Source organism: Microtus oregoni, unplaced genomic scaffold (assembly GCF_018167655.1).
Source record: "Microtus oregoni isolate MIOR12 unplaced genomic scaffold, Mior012 000015F_ref0000493, whole genome shotgun sequence".
NCBI lineage: Eukaryota > Metazoa > Chordata > Mammalia > Rodentia > Cricetidae > Microtus > Microtus oregoni.
The window spans coordinates 25458092-25476240 of record NW_024543074.1 but is presented as its reverse complement, the minus strand read 5'-3'; the positions used below and the strand labels follow the sequence as shown (position 1 = coordinate 25476240).

Here is an 18149-nt window from a genome sequence, read left to right as displayed (position 1 = left end):
TGCCCCACCCTCAACCCGGCAACCCCTGCTGACATCCACAGCCTGACGTCCCATGCTGATGGGACCTTGGTTCTGGTAGATAAGTCACTGTGAAACAAACCTACCTGACTCTGGTTGGGCAGGCATTTTGAACCCGAGAGGGCTTCCCCGATCCAGTATCAACATGCAGCCACCTCAAGCCAGTGCACTCCACAACCCTATGCATTTCTTCACACAGGTAAGCAGGGTCCTCCAAGCCCCAAGGACTTGGTTCCAAAGGTCAACATAACTGCCTTCTGCATCTAGTAAATGTTCTGAGTGTACAGACAGTAAACAAGCCACCTTTTAATTAAGGACATATACTCCTCCAAAATGAAACAAGATACAAACATAAAAAAATACAAAGAATGAGAAATATAAGGGGCCCTCAATATTAGTCTTGTAGAAAGCAAAAAGAGCAGATTGATAAACTCAAGGCACACCCTGGTTCCTTCCCCATCTGGCCTAGGAAGGACAACCTGGAATGAGAAGGGAGGTTTGGGATCAAGGTGAGACCCATAAGCATTATAGGTGGTGAGGGCTTGCTCTTCTGAGGCTCCTCAACAGCTAAGAAATTCGAGTTCTAGTTTGGGATTAGGGGAAGGAGCCTGCCCTCCCTTCTAGGGGAGCTACTCTTACAGCTTGATTGACTGATGGGTCTCGAAGACACAGGCTGGTACTGAGTGCCTGCTCCATAGGTGTAAGGTTAGGAGCAGTAGGGCTGGGGAACTCAGATGGGGCTCCGTCTCACTCTCAGAAAGTAGAGGTAAGAAAGAGGGCAAAAGAAAACAAGTCATTTCAAAATATCCCTGGAGAGATGGCTCAGAGGTTAAGTGCATTGCCTGCTCTACCAAAGGTCCCAAGTTCAATTCCCAGCAACCACGTGGTGGCTCACAACCATCTGTAATGGGGTCTGGTGCCCTCTTCTGGCCTGCAGGCATATACAAAATATCCCTCGGTGTTAAAAAAAAATCAAAAAGTTACTGTGATATCTGTCTTTGTATGTTACGATCCAGAGGGCAGTCAGTGGGTGTGAGTCTGCTTCACACTGATCTGGCAGGCACCTCAGGGATCAGAAATATACTTTACCAGGCACTGGCCTGGGCCACATGGTCTACAGTTACTGGAGCAGAGTTATATAGAATGAGTATCAGAAATGTGGCCTTCAGAGAAAGGACCCCAGAGCCTCACCCCAGAGTTCTTTCCCCTCCGCCACCAGCATCAGCACCTTCGAGTCCATTAGCCACAGCACCTGGCCGCTTGGTCCCTGTGAACACAGCGGTGGAAGCACCCTTGGCTCTCCCAGCTGTAAGGTTAGCCCTTCGAGCTGCTCCCAGAAACACTGGTGGTTTGGGGCAAGGCCATCGGCTGCAAACTTGGTGCCCAGTTCTGTCTGGGTTGGCTGTCGGGATCTGTGTGTGCTGCTTGAAGCCTTAAAGAAAAGAGAGATGGCATATCAAGATGCAGGAGGGCTGGGTGCCTCCCAGCAGGAGGCTGGAACTTTAGGTTGGAAGAGACCACTTCAAGTCTGGCTTTCAGCCTTGGGGTAGAGTCAGGTGTCTGTTCCAGAGAGGGAGTCCTCTGTGGCTCAGGTGGGGCCAGGATGAAGGCAGGCAGGCTGAGTTTAAGGCATTTGGCCCTTGAAGAGAGTGCTTCTCTGTCGGCATACTGTACCAGCCCTGAACACCAGCTGTTTCTCTGGCCTTTGCAGGATACAACTTTTCCTACCAGAGTCCAGGCCCTGGCTGTTTATACTGGGTCTCTGGGTTCTAGTTCATCTGTTCGTACCCTGGTTTCTTTCTGTACAAACAGAAGTGCTGGATGAAGAAGACAACATCAAAGAAGATGGTGAAGACCCCAAGTCCAAACTTAGTTGGGTCTCCGAAGATCAGCGTCCATTGGTCTGTTAATAGCCAGAGAGAACAGAATCTTTTTTTAGCTTCTAAGGCAGGTGGATGTGTGGGGATGTGAGGACCCCCATTTGCCCAGGAAACTGCACGACCTAGGGGAATCCCAGGAAGCCCCTTCCTCCTGTGCTTTCACTCATTGGGTAGAAGCAGCTTTGGCAGACTCACCATTATTGTAAGACTGGAGGAACATCTGGAGGAGGCTAAAGCTGCCCCCTGTGAAGTCCAGAAGCACACCGCCAATGCTCCAGCCCTCGGTGCTTTTGTAGTAAAAGTTCATGTAGGCCTGGGGACAAACAATGCCACACATGCGTTGTGACTGCTACTCCAAATGATATCTGCTGATTCTTCCCACTCATGTACTAAACTCAGGGCTCCAAAGAACACAGTGACCTCTGGGCTTTTGACAGACTGGAGCTAGGGAAACAGGCCCCAGTCTGTATGCAGGGCAAGGGAAGCTTTCCTTTCCTCTCTGCCCTTTCTGCACTCCTGGACCCCAGTGGGGTGGGGTGGGGGCGGAGGAGTGCTGCCTGGCTCCTCAGCCTCTTAGAGGCAGACCTCCAATTTTTATTTTTGTTTATTTTAAGCCAGTGTCTATTTACCTTAGGCTGGCCTTGAGCTCATGATCCTGTTTCAGCTTCCCAGATACTCCAAGTACTAGGATTACAGGTGTGTACCACTGTGTCTGACTGTGACTCTTGATCCTTCACAGCTCCAGTGATCCTGTCTCCGATCTCAGCCTGAACTCCACTTAGGAATGTGGTTAGGAGCCAGACTCTGGTGTGGAATCCAGCTCCAGCTGTGGAGTCAGGGCTATCCTTTAGTTCTTCCACCTGGGCTTCCTAACTCTTGGGCATTATTCCCCACTTCCTGCTGCCCCAACCTCACCAAACCCACAGTGCCCTCAGAGTATCTCTAGCTGGCACCAGCTCCTTTCCTACCATGCAGGAGGGAGGTCTTGGCCTTATTAGCAGCCATACTGATCTTTCTCATTCTGTCCCCCCCCCTTAGTGTTGCCTCTCCAGTTCTAGATAATCCCCAATGTCTCCCACAAATGTTCCTGCCTCCGGTTCCCAGCCTTAAGCCTCACCACACAGCCTGGTTCCTCCATGGCTCTAGCTACCCAGTTTCTAGATTCTCAATATTGCTCAGCAGTCAGATTTCCATGCAGGGTACCCAGGCCTGAGCTGGCACTCTCCACAGTCTACAGAACTCCGCTTTCCCCTCAGGGTCTACTCCTGCCTGTAGCCAGTGGATACAAGACTCAGCTCTGAGGCTTCTTTGTTGGGAGAGTTCAAGGCGGCTCTAGAACTCCTATGTGGATGTCATTTCTTTACACCAGGCTCTAGCCTCGAGCCATCATGCCTGCCAGGGAAAACATGTTTGAGTCTAAGCTCCAGGTCCTGGATTGAACTCTAAGAACTGGGGAGGGGAGTGTGCTGAGGGACCTCCTTGGAGAACATCTCAAAGGAGAAGGCCACAGTGGTCAACTCCCTCCTCTGTCTGATCTTTTCTTTTTTCTTTTTTTATGGTTTTTTTTTTGAGACAGGGTTTCTCTGTGGCTTTGGAGCCTGTCCTGGAACTAGTTCTGTAGACCAGGCTGGTTTCGAACTCACAGAGATCCGCCTGCCTCTGCCTCCCGAGTGCTGGGATTAAAGGTGTGCGCCACCATTGCCCGGCTGCCTGATCTTTTCTGATTGGTCCTTAGAGATGGCTATTGTGGCAGGCAGGCAAGAGAGAGAAATCCTAAGTTATTAGGAAAGACTCCAGGAGAGCAGGCTGTGGTACCCACTGGCTTTTTGCCATTCTAGGTTTACCGGCTTCTACCATAGCTTTCCCCTTGTTTTCTTAGCTTGGTAAAAGCTACCTCATGAGAGCAGGGCCTGGGCCCAGTACCTCTTGCCTCTCACACTACCAGCCATATGGAAATGCAGGAAGGTTCTTGGGTACCTGTGGAAAATACTTGATCAGCGTGACGGCGAGCTTGATGTAGGAGAAACAGAAGAGGAACTGGAGCCATGTGGTCACACCGACTGCAGCCACAATCATGGTGACTAACACAAAGAGCCATGCGAGTACCAGGAAGCCAATGGAGGGCCATGACACATGCTGGTTGCCCCGCTGAGGATGAGAAAAAGGTGGGGTTTGTAGATGTGGACACAAAGGTTGCTTGATGATTTCAGGAAAGGGTGGCTTTGGACAGGGGTGCAGGATGGAGGCAGAAGTCTGGCCTTGGTGTAACCTGTGTAAAGGGGGCCAAGAGTACTAGGCCTGTGTCTGCATAAAGCCAGGGCAGGAGACCAAATCCACAGATTGTTGGTCTCTGGGTGGTGAGTGAATCAAGCCTGGGCTGGGATGAGGTGTGGAGTTCCTAGCAACAGCCCCACCCTTTACAGTCAAGCTCTCCAGTTCCATTCATGATCCTCCAGCCCCTGCCAATCAAGTTTCACCTCCACAGAGTTGGACACCTCAGAGCTCATTTGGAGGAGCAAACAGTGCAGGGCATAAATCCCGGTGTTGGAGGTCCAAAACCTCACCTAGCCTGCTGATAGCTCATCCCACGATGTGGAAGAAACCTGGGAGTCTGTCCCCCACTGCAGCTTTTCTCTAGACATGGCCCCAAAGGGAAACCTTCAGCAGAGCATCACAGCAAAGGTGCAAGAAAACCAAGGAGCCCCCACTGGTCTTGTGATGCGGGGGTGCCACATTATGGAGAGGCGATGCTAAAGCTCACGTCAGGGGTGCTCCTGTGAAACACTGGGACTTCTAGGTACCCCCAATCCATGCTGAAACCCCAGATAGCTTTTCAGTGACAGCTGAATCCAGGTTCCTCCTGACCTCCCAGGAGCTGGCTCCCTGGCCATTCCCATCTACTCACAGTTTCCCTCATGCCATGGTGAATGATCTTGCCTTTCCCTTTACCAAGAACCTCATTCAGCCTTGGCTCAAGAAAACACCATTTTCCTGACACCCCCCCCCCTCAGTTAAGCCAGGGACAGGATAGGAAAGCCCACCCCAAATCCATTCTGCCACAAAAGGCTGGGGGCCATCATGCCACCATTCCTTCAGGGCATGCGGGTAGAATGGGGTTGGGGTTGGTTTAGGACATCAGTGGCAGGCCAGGTCAGACCTCATCGCTCACCTCATACAGGCAGCATTGCAGGATGACAATCAGGGTGAGAACAACCGCATGCAGGCTGAAGAAGGCGTCATTACTGTCGACAGGGTTCACACCATTGGGATATTTGAGGAGAAACTGCTCCTGTTGGGGGGTGAGGAGAAGCTAAGAGGTGAAGAGAAGCAGTTTGGGTGGGATGTAGGGAGCGAGCGATGCTGTACCTGAATGTAGGGTACCCATAAAAGACCAATGTTGAAAACACTGTAGGCCACGAAGCCGGTCAAGTTCAGGGCTAAGAAGTCAAAGCTGAGACCAATGACACTGCAGGGGGGCAGAGGAGAAAAAAAAGTAGGGAAGGGTTAAGGCAGGGAACCCCTGGGATGGGAAGGGACATTAGCACCTAGTACATGAGAAAGGAGGCCTCAGCATCATCCTTAGAGATCTCTCCATTACCATGGCTGATGCCACCCAACTGGCCCTCTTGAGAGCCAATCCCCTCTTCTCTCCTTTACTCCAGAGGTTCCTGCTGGAGGCCTCTAGGGGAGAGAGAGCACCCACTTCCCTGGCTCACTGCTTGGCAGTCCCCTAAGAGACCCGAGACCCAGTGTGAAGACAGGAGAGCTATACAGTCTCAGGGCCTAAAGGCTGTATGACATGGAGTCCAGCTTTCCAGGGCCAAGGAGTTTCAGGGCAGAATTTCCCCCACCCAGTCTGTTTTTGATTTAGGTGAGAAGCTCCATGTCATTGTTCCCATAGGGAAGGGCTAAACTGGGCAAGGAACTGAATATACAGCATAGGAAACCCCACCCTACTTGTACAGAGACGAGTGTAGAGGGGTGTCTTCCCGTGGCCCCACAAGGGTCTGCAGGGACAGCTCTAAGCTGGGCAAGTTACCTTTTCCGCCTCCAGTTCTGGATCACCTGTGGGTAGAAGGAGACAGACCAGGCCATGAAGTAGATCCAGCCAATCACCTGGTTTATGATGCTAATGATTCTGCTGTGTATCACCAAGAACCGAATCCTGGGACTAGAAAGGAATTTGGGGTGAGGATGCATTGAAGTGAAGCTTCTGGAGGAAGCCCCGATGCACATCTGTGCCTGTCCACCCTTCCTGTTCTAGGAGGCCACAGGGGTGGGGCAGACACCAGCCTACCAGGTCTGGTTGGAATGATTGCCGTGCAGATAAACAGTCACTTGTCCAACATTTTGAGAAGTCACTTGGAAAGACACATTCTTCTCTCCGGGAGGCACTATGACCTGTTAAGAAGGCTGAATTTCATCTGTGGCCATATACAGTTAACAGGGTCTGGCTCCAGGCCATGAACCAGGGAATGGGGGCAGGGGTATATCATACTTGGTTCTGCTTTCTGAGAACTTACTAACCAGGCATAAGAATCCCACCCTGCCCATGTTTCCATCTGGTTTCCTTCAGCAAATCCTACTGCGTGCACCACCACAACTGGCTCCATCTGGTTTTCTGAGCAGAACTGTAGGCCGGTCTTTAGCCCTCCCTGGCTAACCACCAAAGGAGTGTAGGATAACTTTTGTCCTCTCAAGCTCAGTGTACTCATCTGTACATGGGGGTAACACCAGTGCCTGTCTCATAGGGCTGCTTTGGATATGATGTCCCTAAAGCTTCCAGTGCAGAGCTGGGCGCACGGCAGGCTAGGAGTGCTTCGTACCACGACCGTGAGAGCAGTGTTATTTCTATTTCCATTGTTGTGTGCTCAGTGAAATCCATAAAGGATGTTTCCCCATGCCCGGCCTCACTGTCTAACAGCAAAGCAGAAGAAGTGGGAACACAAGATGCTCTTGTGGTCATTTCTGCTTGATGTTTGTCAAAAGCCCTGCTTCTGGAAGATGGGCTTGGAGCCTGCCTGTGCCATCTGATTTTTTTTTTTTATCATCTTCCTGCTGCACTGAACTTCCCTCAGAGAAGCGGGGAGCTGGATGGCATCTTGATGGAACCAAACTGTCCCCATTTGCCTTATAACATTCTCGGTCCCACTCTCCACCTTTGTTGCAAGTACCACATGCATGCAGCTCATTACACCATGGTGTTTCTTTTTCTGTCTCTTTCTCTGGTTTTCTAAGACAGAGTCTTGTTATGCAGCTCTTCCTAGCTTGCAACTTAGTATGTAGCTCCAGCTGGCCTCACACTCACAGAAATCCCCATGCCTTAGACTCCTGGGGGCTGGGATTACAGGTAGAAGCCACCGCACCTGTCCCCCCACCCCCAGCCCACCCACACACAGGGTTTTGCTAACACAGCACAATCTGGCTGAGACTTTGAGATCACCCTACTTTCAGCTCCCAATGGATGGGATGCCTGGCAAGCAGGGGCTTCTTACTGGACTTGAGGCTCTGCCAGGTACAATGCCAGCTGTTTTATATTTGCTGCTATTGCTTTTAATCTCTAGAATGTGGTCTAGGAGACATGATACCTACAAATAAGGGAAACACTGTCTGGCTGAAGTCCCTGACCCAACGCTTCTAGGCTGAACTCCTAGACCTCCTAACTCCCAGGTTCTAACCATTGGCTTCCTATACCACAGGTACAGGACAAGAACGGGCAGGGAGGGGCCAGTGATGCAGGAGCCTGAGAAGGTGGGTTCAGGTGTTCCTAAAGATCATCTTCCAACAATGGTTTGGTTTTGACTCTCGCTGCTAATTAAACAAACAGACCTGGCCTATAATACTCATACAGAAAAGCATACACATCACAGCTTGATGAAGTGTCTCTATACACTACACACATTTAGCCTCCAGATCAAAAAATGAGCATTTCCAACACCCCAGAAGCTCCACCCAGCTCCCCTTTGCCCCAGCCTCTTGACCCTGAGGATAACCACTGGCCTGACACCAGAGGTTCACTGTTTTTATTCAAGGAACCTTACAGCCCATTTTTTGTGTTGGGCTTCTTTTGCCTGTTATTCTTGACTTTCATTTATTTTTACAGGAGGACACCTTTACTTCGCTGTCTACATATAAACTAACTGGTATCTGTTCCTCTGAGTCTCTACATGTGACCTGCAGGTCAAACAAAGCTTAGCCTTGAAGTAGACCTGCTATTAGGACTGTGTCTTTCATTGTGTTGCATTCTGGCCTCAGCCTTCAGGCTCCTTGTGTCTGTGTTTGCAGTGGTTAATACTGTACAATGCTACCCACGGGGACAAGGGTGTATAAGGGCTACCTCTGACAGAGGGGCTCTTTAGTGGGATACTCTGAATCCCCTCTTACTGCTGTTTGCTTGCTGGGGGGCTCAGAATGATTTGTAGCCCATTTCCACAACTACCCAGGGTTTTTTGAACATCAAGGTTGTCCTTGCATTTTTTTCTTACAGCCCCTCCTCATCCTTTGTTATTATGGACATATAAAAATTGTATATGATAAAGTGTGATGCTTTAATCTATGTATTCATTGCAATATGGTTAAAATAAGATAACGTATCCACTACTTTACATACTTAACATTCTTTTGTTGGGTGTGGGAACATTGAAGATCTAATCTTTTATCAGTTTTCAAGTATAGGCACATTTCCTTTAACAACAGGATATTACATAGTCATGTGAACACTTGTAATGAGTATGTACACAAATAAAGGTGGTTATGACATCATTGGGTAATATAACCTTATGAATCCACTGTCCTATACATGGTCCTTCCTCAACCAAATACTATTATTTGATATATAATTATATTATGATACTTCGTTGTTAATAATAGTCACTATGGCCTTCAGACTTATCTGACTGATGTTAAGCTTTTTTTTCTTCTTTTCTTTCAGTACTTAGGATTGAATTAGTACCTTGTGCATGCTACTAAATGCTCCACAACTGAAGTTGTTTTGGTTGTTTTTTTTTTTCCCCTGAGACATGGAGACAGGGTCTTTCTATGTAGTCCTGGCTGTCCTAGAACTTGCAAAGTAGATCAAGCTGGTCTGTAACTCACAGAGTTTCACTTGCCTCTGCCTCCTAAGTGCTGGGATTTAAGGTGTGTGCCACCACATCCAGCTGTACCACTGAGGTCTAACTCCAGCTTTTTATTTTCTACCTTTTATTTTGGGACAGGTCTCACTATTTTCCCAGGTTGGCTATGAACTTGTTCTGCAGCTTAGGCAGGTCTTGAACTTGTGACCTCCTGCTTCAGCCTATCAAACAGCTGAGATTACAGGCCCACCATTTGCTTGTTTTTATCTGGAGTTGCTGCTTCCCTATTAAAGTATTTTTATATAGCCAATGACAACTGATTTATATTACTGGCAATGTAGGAGCAGGAAGATAAAACATAAAAAGCTATGAATGATCATCACTATTACACAGAAAACCTCTGAGACAGTTCTGCAATTGACACCCAACCACCACCAATGTCTCAGAATGACATGAACCCCCCTAGTCACTCACAGACCCTGCTAACATGTAGACTTTGAACTAGTAGGTCTGGGCTAAGCCTGAGATTCTGTTAGAAACACAAAAATTAGAAAGTTAGTCTTTCTCTCCACACACACATTAACTTTCCCCTTCCTTCCTTCCTTCCTTCCTTCCTTCCTTCCTTCCTTCCTTGTTGTGTGTGTTGGCAGAGATTGAACATAAAGCCTCACGTATGCCAGGTAAACACTCTACACACCGAGAACCCCTCATTTCCTAAAATGTTTTAAAGCAAGGCTGATACTTCCTATACAAAGATATGGCAGGGCCTTAAAATATCTTTAGAGCTTCTCCATTCTCAGAACCACCTTTGCCTCAAGCTTTTTAAAATTTTTTATCTTATTTATTTTTTGGCACCTGTCTGTACACTGTACCTTACTTATTATTATTAACCACGGTTTAGCTCTAGGATTGAAGACCCGGAAGCTATTCATCTCAACTTGCATTCATCTTGTGAATCCTTCACTCAAACTACATAGCAGAAAACATTCAACCTTAAAGAGGCCAACAAAGCCCAAACCACATATTTCTATGATGGAGTGGGGTGTGCGGGGGCGGGGGGGAGACTAGGTAACTTTCCCCCACAATTAAAATTAAAATGTGTTCTGTTGCCGAGTGTTGCCTTAAGCATTAGTAAGGTCTGTTACTTACTTCATCAGGAAGCTCCAGAATAGTAAGATTTTTTGAACGAAATGTGATTTCAAAAGTGATCACCAAGGTTGCATTTAATGGATGCCTAGGAGGATAAGAGTCTGGTTACTGTTGGGAGGTTGGACCCTGTAAGATGTCAATCGACCCTCTGGATTTCACACTAGGTCTTCCTCTCTCTGGAAATCAGGATCAGGAAGGGCAGTGTGCTCAGACTACACAATCCAGCCACCAGATCAAGAAATGAGCATTTCCAACACCCCAGAAGCCCTGTTCTGCTCCCCTCAAGTTTCCTGACCCCAAGGATAACCACTGGCCTGGCGTCATGGAGTTGCTGTTTTTTATATTTTATATACAAAGAATCTGACAGCCTGGAGTTTTTTGTGTTTACCTTCTTTTGCATGACATTATTCTTTACTTTCATTTATTTCTATAGGAGAATACCTTTACCTAGGTATTTTCCCCAAAACTGGGAGAGGTAGAAGGAACCATGTTCCCACTTTATGAGGAGACTAGATATTCCTTTGGAGTAGGATGAGAACACAAGAAGGTGGAATTCTAGCTGTGAACAATGGGGGCAAATAGAACAGGCCAATGGCTCTCTGCCCCAGTGGGAAAAGTTCCTTCGGTAGGGTCAGCTCCGAGCAGGGTGTGGTGTGAAGGTCAGCAGGGATGGGATGAAGTGAGTCCTTTCGAAGCAACCCATGGAGACCTCAAATACGGGAAGCTACTTAAAGATTCCAGAGAGGGGAGAGAGGGTAAGCAGACAACTTAGATGGTTTATATGAGGTAGGTGTGCAAAGTATGAGGACAGAGCAGCAGGTCTGTGAGGAGGCCTGGGGACTTTCCAGGGCAGGTGTAAAGAGCATTGTCTCATCTGGGAGCCACAGGCATGGTGAAGCAGTTGCAGGCCCCAGAGACAGAGGAATATCTTCTGGCAGAGGGTGAACCAGGTTAGGACCTTCATGCCTAAACCAGTAGGTGTCAGCAAGTAAGACTTTTTTCTTTTCTTTTTCCTGAGACAGGATTTCTCTGTAGCTTTGGAGCCTGTCCTGGAACTTGCTCTGTAAACCAGGCTGGCCTCAAACTCAAAGATCCACCTGCCTCTGCCTCCTGAGTCCTGAGATTAAAGGTGTGCATCACCACGCCTGGCACACAAGGAAGACTGTTAAACAAAGGCTAAGTGTGATCAGGGATGGGTGGAACCCCTTGATACTCTCACTTCTGCTTTGGCAAGTGACCTCAGCTGTGCTATGCTGATCAGCAGTTCAGTTCTCCATCCCTTGACTTTTAGGGCTCTGCTCATATATTTAGTCTTGAAAAGGGTCTTGAAGTCTGGCATCACCTGTGGCCACCAGAAGACTCTTCTTGTTAGAGGAAGCAGCTCATGTTTCTAGGGAAATGTGTCTTCTTTTTCTCCCAGTGGAAACAGGGACTCTGTAGACTCTGTAGGTGTTTGACTTTGGGACCCTGCTCTGCAATCTTAGACTCTTTTTATGTCCTACAACAAAGGCAAGGGCATCACACTGGAAGTCCATGCAGACTATGCCAGAGGTCAGTACCAAGTGGGGATGAGGAGAGAACTGGGCTTGAGAACTTACCCAAGGGTGATGCTGACATTGGTTGAACTGCCATTTTCCAGCTTCACAGTGGGAGGAACCGTGAGACTAACAGTTGACTCTGGAAAGATGCAAGTCAATGCCATGAGTCACCACGACAAAGAGTTTAGCCCACAAGGAGGAATGGGCACCAGGCCCTGCCATCTGAACTCACTAGCCCTGATTCATTGATAGTACTTTCAGACTTGTATTATGATCTTTCCGTCTCTGCACCAGGGCCAGACTGCCACAGTTTAGAGCAGGAAGTGCTGGAGCTTCCTCTTCCTTCCCCTATGTGGGCAAGCTGAGTTCCCCAGAAATGGTTTGGGAGCTACAGAGCCCAAAAGTTATAAAACAGACATTCAGTTCAACACCTGTGATTTTTTTTTTCTCGAGACATTGTTTTTTAGTGTGTGTGTGTAGCTTTGGGGCCTGTCCTGGAACTCACTCTGAGCTCACAGAGATCCGCCTGCCTCTGCCTCCTGAGTGCTGGGATTAAAGGCGTGCGCCATCACTGCTCAACCAACATCTGGGATTGTTAAGGGTGGACTGGAGAAACATTGAAAACAGCCATGGGTCCCCTCTGAAAAACTGGTCTGGTCTCATTCCTGGATTCTGAGATGGGCACAAGGCTCGGCTAACATGTTTCTAAAGAACCATCTGGGCTTTCCTGCAGACTCAGTTCACCCCATGCATGGTTCCCTCTCTGAGGCTGTGTGCTAGGGACTGGAGGATATTGGTGAGGGATGTACACTTTTCACCATCAGGGCTTGCTTCTTGGCATGAAGGTGCTAACTCAGGAGCAGGTGGACAAACAGGCCTCCAGGGTGAGGGAGGAAGCAGGATTGAGTCTTAGAAAGCCATGTTGGGGTGAGGGCCAGGCTGGGAGTATAACTCAGAGGGAGAATGTATGACTAGTAAGCATAAGACCCTGAATCTAATCTTTAGCATCAAAACAAAACAAAATGAAACAAAATGCCAAGAGGAAGAAGGAAGATAATTTTGGGAAATCAAATAACCAAGCACACTGTGGTCACAGGGAATGGCTGACTAGCTTGAATAATTCCTGTATTCTTTGGACAGTTCACCTCCTTTGTCACTGTGCCATGCTGAGGCATTCAAAGCTTCAGGGCATACCTGGCCATCTCACCTCCCCTGCCTTACAGACTTCAAGGACAGGCACATCCTAGAAGTCATGATCAGGGATCCAGACTAAGAGAGGAAAGGGTATCTTAGGCAGCAGAGCAAGTGCTCCATCTGGTGAAACGATTCCCACAGGGATAGGAGGTGCAGGCCTCTACCCAGAACCCTCCATGGCAGAAGATGAAGAACTAGGACCTGAAATTTTAGAGCTTAGGATAGAGAGAACAGTGTCACTTCTCCAACCTCAACTGTCTCCCCTTGGTGTTCCCACCTTCCTGGGAGAGTCACCTTATGTCCCAAGGTGCTCACAATTCTGAGCCCAGTTCTGCCACATCTGAGCTGCTTTCTACAGCTTGGTCCCCATGTATAAATGCAGATGGTGGCTGTCCCCAAAGTACAAGTCTCTCAGATGTGATTCTCCATAGTGCAGTCTCTAGCTCCCTCACCAGTGGATTCTTCAGGTCAGATCAGTTGTTGTAGCTTCACCGTCTGGAGGCTGCTCTGGCAACTCTGTTCCTGCCATGCTAACTATCGTGTCCTACATGCTATGCTAACTCTATACTGCCTGCAGTGCTATCAGTCTGAGGCTTTGTTCTGGGCTTGCCCAGCTAGGGGAGTGCAGGACTTACTATCTCAGTCTATGAAATTTTATTTACTGCTCAGGACTACGTCAGGTAAGTAAGACCCAGAGCAAGTCACTGCTCGGTGCAGGCACATGCATGTTGTGTGTGTACGTGTAGGCATTTAAAAGGGTATCAGGGAGTTAGATTTTTCCAGTCTTTGTATATTAAAGTAGGAATATGGGAACTTTCAAAGAACCAGATCAGAGAGCGTTTAAATCATCCTCACTCAGTACTATGGAAAACACTAGTGGTCAAGCAAATGAGATTCTAGGCTCTGAAGCCACACAGTTCCATCCTGGTTTGATACTCCCTAGCTGTGTGATTCCATCCTGGTTTGATACTCCCTAGCTGTGTGACCTGTTGAAAGGTACTTTACTATTGAGCCGACACCTGTAGAGCCTCACCTGTAAAATGGGTGGAATAAGACCTGTCTCACAGATAAAATTCAAAATGGTTAGCAGCACGCTTTCTACTTTCTACATGGCCTCAATGCTAAACAGTTGTTAGCGTCTATACTGTCATCGCTTTACAACTGCAGGCTAGTTTTAGTCCAAGATAGGAGGCAGCTGGGAAGCTGTATCATACCCAGGGACAGCAGGAGCCACGGGGAGACCACCTTGTTTCCCCTACAGCAAACCAATCTCTCCTTCCCTATTTTCCCCCCTCTCCCAGACTGGGAATTGAATACCAGGTCTTTACACACGCAGTGCAAGTGATCTACACTGGGCTCCATATTTAGCCCTTCTTATGTTCTTACTTTTAAACTTTGAAATAGGGTCACATTAAATTGTTCAAGCAGTCTTTAATTAATCTTGTCCCATAACTTGTACCTTAAACTTATGATTCTCCTGCCTCAGTAGCAAGGATTATAGATCTAAGCCACTGCTGCTGGCTGGTACCACTCTGCACTCTACCTCATCCCAGTCATTGCTACTGACTCTCTTTCTTTCCTCCCTTCCTCCTCCTCCCTCCCTCTTTTCTCTCTCTCTCTCTCGCTTTCTTTCTTTCTGTGAGGTCCCACAATCTGCCTGGAATGCAAGGACACTATTGATTTTCCTGTCTCAGTTCCGGAGTGCTGGGACTACAGGTATGACACCATTTCTGTTGTTCTCGTCACCCCCATTTTATATATATATATCCAATAGGAATTGGGCATTTTTGGTCCTATTTTAAGTCTAGGAAAACTCCCTCCAGAGGGAAGGAGCCCTGCTCCCATAGCTACACATGACTGAATAAGGATTCAAAGCTAGGCTTGTTGGGTCCAAAGCCCAAGCAGTTACCACTAGGCTGCACTGCCACAAATTCCACTCAAAGAAGTCAGAAGCTACAATCTCTGGAGGCTTTCTGTTCTTGTGTCATCCTTGATGCTGACATCCCAAACAGAGAAGAAAAGTCCAGCAGAATGAGGCTGGGATCCAATCCAATTCCAGGTTCTCAATTCTGTGGTAGCATCCATTGCTCCTTCATAGAGACGGTCAGAAGAAAGAGGCAAATGGAACAGAGGCCCTTTTCCAGTCGTAGTTTTATCTGTGAGGCTTTCTACCCTGCCTGTGTCTCAGTTTACCCTCTGTGTAGTTGGGAGTACTGGCAAGATTTTCCACGATCTCCTAGGCAGTATCCTTTATGTGCTCATGCACACATGCATACACAAGCATGCACTCAATTCCTGGAGAGTCGACTCAATAGGGCTGAAGTGTGGCATCCCTCTGCAGAAAGGCGGCAGCGCCAGGCCTCATGGTCTGAGTCCCTCCTTACCATTTCCCCCCCAGAGATTACTTCTCCATAAGGTGTGACTACTAAGGAATATGACCGATATTTACCAAACCTAGGTGAGCCGATCAGATGACCAGTTTTCTGGCCATCAAGAGGCCAGGTAACCATAATGATGCAGGCAGTGTGTGCAGCTTTAGGGCACATGTGTAGGACTTCTAGTGTTTCCCCAGGCTTCTGAAATTGTTTGTCAGGGACTTTAAGATACATTTGCTTTGGTGTAATGGCCTACCTAATGATGAATATGGGCCTGGGATCTGGGAGTACCAAACAAAGCTATTCACAGAAGGAATCCCAGAAATGTCTTGTGTATTTCAAGGATGACAACAGAATTTGAAGGGATCCTCTGACAAGGATGTATGAACTCCACTAGCGTGCTTTCTGTGTGGCTCAGGATGCTGTAACTAGCTCCGATCTTCTCTAAGGGAAAGGTATTTTCTTTAATGTCTCCCAGGACCCACAACTCTCTCCGTGAGGTCCAGAGGGCAGAAGCACAAGTTGTTCTGTATAGATACTACCTCAGCTTGGAGAGGCTCTGAGAGCCAGTCGTACGGTCTGACTAAATAACCAACTACTACCTCTGTTGATACAGAGAAGGCAAGAGGCACCCCAGCACAATAGGCCAGTTATGTTTGGGACCATTTGGCTCTTTGTATGTCCCCATACCACACCTGAATCTGGCTATCTCGCTGAGTGGGAGGCCGACCGTAGGTGGCATGGAGAGCACTAAACCTTTGGTGACAAACAGGTTACACTTTCCACTGTTTCCCTTTTTACAAAGCCGAGAAGTTACTCTTAAACTTACCGCATTTCTCCATGAAGTTCAAGAGGAAAAGGGTCAAAATAAGCAGGCAATTCCTCGCCATGTTCTCTGACTTCTCAGAACTAGGAAAAAAGACAAACGGCAAGAGAGAGGCATGTTAAGGATGAATTAGCTCAGCTCTTGGTGGACAACATGCTACCTGAGCCCTGGCAGTGGGACAATTCATAAAGGACTTCTACTTCACAGGCTCTGTGACCTCTGACCTCACAGGCTTGGCATCACAACCTCCGAGAAGGAGACCTCAGAGAGGTCTTATCTTTGCTTTGTGTAATGGGCAAACCTGCTCAGAGCACCTAAGTGGGTTGTGTGAAGTCCTACTCTGAGGAAGTGAGCGCAGACCCGTACCGTTCCCTCAACTACTTTCCACAACCCAGTTAACAGGGAAGGAAAATGAATGGAGTTTCTCTGGCAGAGTGTTCTCTTTTTCCAAAACCCATCTCTTCTCTAGTTTCACCGAGGCAGATATGGACCATGAAATTCAAACACTCTGTCAGCAAAAAAAAAAAAAAAAAAAAAAAAAAAAAAGTCCCCCAGTGCTAAAGGCTAAGACATCCGGAAGAAAAACCGCAGAACAGATGAAAAAAGAATTGACAAGATGACCACAGGGCTAAAATGATCAGATTGGTTAACCGCACAACTAGGCTTGTTCAGAAAGAAAGACACTTGCCATGCCCATCTTGGGTGTGTGTTCTAACCTCCTCCAGGCCTCAGTCACGTGGTGCTTTCAATCTACCATTCCCACTCAAGAGCAACCTGGAATCAGACAACCCCTGCGGCGGCTTCCTTTGTCAGGTGGCTGAGGTAGTCCTGCCCTTGGTGCATAACCTGGAACTTCCTCAAGGCATAACTAACATAGACTGGACAAGGAATATGTTCCCGGGAGATGGACTGTCCAGGTCTCAGGCTTCCCGTTTACCTGCTGTATAAATTTGGAATACTTTTTAACTGAGGCTTCCTAATGGGGGAACAGGGACAGTAGTAACCGCACCACAGAATTAAAGTGAGATGAAACTTAAGACCTGCATTCTCAAAGGGGGCTAAAACAGACTCTTGGGGTCTGAAAATATCTGCAACTATTATTGTGGCACCCCCAAAAGCCATAATACAAAAAATAGAGCTTATCAGCTGTATTAAAATTTTTAAGGAGGTAGACTGATAAGATAAAAATGTTGAGAAACAATGATGTAATGTTATTATTGCTACCACCCAGGGCTCCCAACAAGCTCTCACAAAGCACTTATTTTCCTCAATATTACTGAAAAGGCAAGACCCAGGTGTCCTCTCTTCCTCTGGGCGAATCAACAGGAGCTTCTGGAACGGTCCTAACAGTATCTAACTTTCCCCCCCAAGCCACTTGCACCTTCCCAAGCCAGACTGAGGCGCACCAGAGGAGGCAAGCAAGGGGTTCCAACTGCACTCGAACAGTGCCACCGACATTGGTTGGCAGCCGCTAGCAGTGCTTTTGATCACCAATATCCTGGCCCTTCAACTTGGATGCAGGCCTGGGCTGGGGCCTGAGGACAGAAACCCAGGATCAGCTGAAGGAGGCTGCATTCGCGACGGACTGCTCCTCTTAGGTGTCCGGCTACTGTCTGCTGCCGGGCGGGTGGTGTCCTACCAGAAAAAAAGAGAGGCCGTGCCAACCGCGATAGTTCTCACCTGACAGCCTCCCAGGATCGGTGGACTGACCTCACCGAAAGCAGCAATCTCGCGCCAGATGCCTCTTCAGAATGTAAAGGACTCTTTGGGCTCCGCTGACTTTGTGTGAGGGCGGGGCCAGCTGTCACCTGACTGGTTTATGGAGCTGATCGTTGGGCGCGAGGAGCTCTGGGAGTTGTAGTTTTCACGAGTCCTAGCCCGATAAAACTGGGTAGGGTCGAGGGAAGGGCGCATGCATCTTGGCAGGGGCGGGGCTCGGATGTGAGGGGAGAGCTAGTCACTTGTCGCGCCTGCGGCAGGACTCTCGGAGTCTCTGTCGTCTTTCGGTGAAGATTCTCGGACGCGCGGCACAGTCCGGGAACCTCCACCCGATAGGTCCCGCCTCTGTCGCCTCTCTACCTATCGCCGGGGGTGCT

The 18149-nt window shown here is 48.2% G+C and overlaps 1 protein-coding gene across 2 annotated transcripts; it reads right to left on the bottom strand.

Annotated features, from left to right (window-relative positions):
* Positions 1-311: 311 nt before the first annotated feature.
* Positions 312-18136, bottom strand: Ctns (cystinosin, lysosomal cystine transporter). Of its 2 annotated transcripts, XM_041665323.1 has the most exons (12): positions 17734-18132; positions 16057-16136; positions 11719-11797; positions 10121-10205; positions 6196-6299; positions 5938-6069; positions 5265-5364; positions 5068-5187; positions 3876-4046; positions 2094-2211; positions 1807-1921; positions 312-1450 (listed from the first exon to the last, which is right to left on the bottom strand). In XM_041665323.1, exons 2-12 carry the CDS (start codon positions 16115-16117, stop codon positions 1333-1335), a joined length of 1203 nt encoding a protein of 400 aa, XP_041521257.1. In that variant the 5' UTR covers positions 16118-16136; positions 17734-18132; the 3' UTR covers positions 312-1332. The 2 variants fall into 2 exon arrangements, with proteins under 2 accessions (XP_041521257.1, XP_041521258.1); XM_041665324.1 differs by lacking the exon at positions 6196-6299 and having other exon boundaries at positions 5938-5963; positions 17734-18136.
* Between the last annotated feature and the right edge of the window lie 13 nt (positions 18137-18149).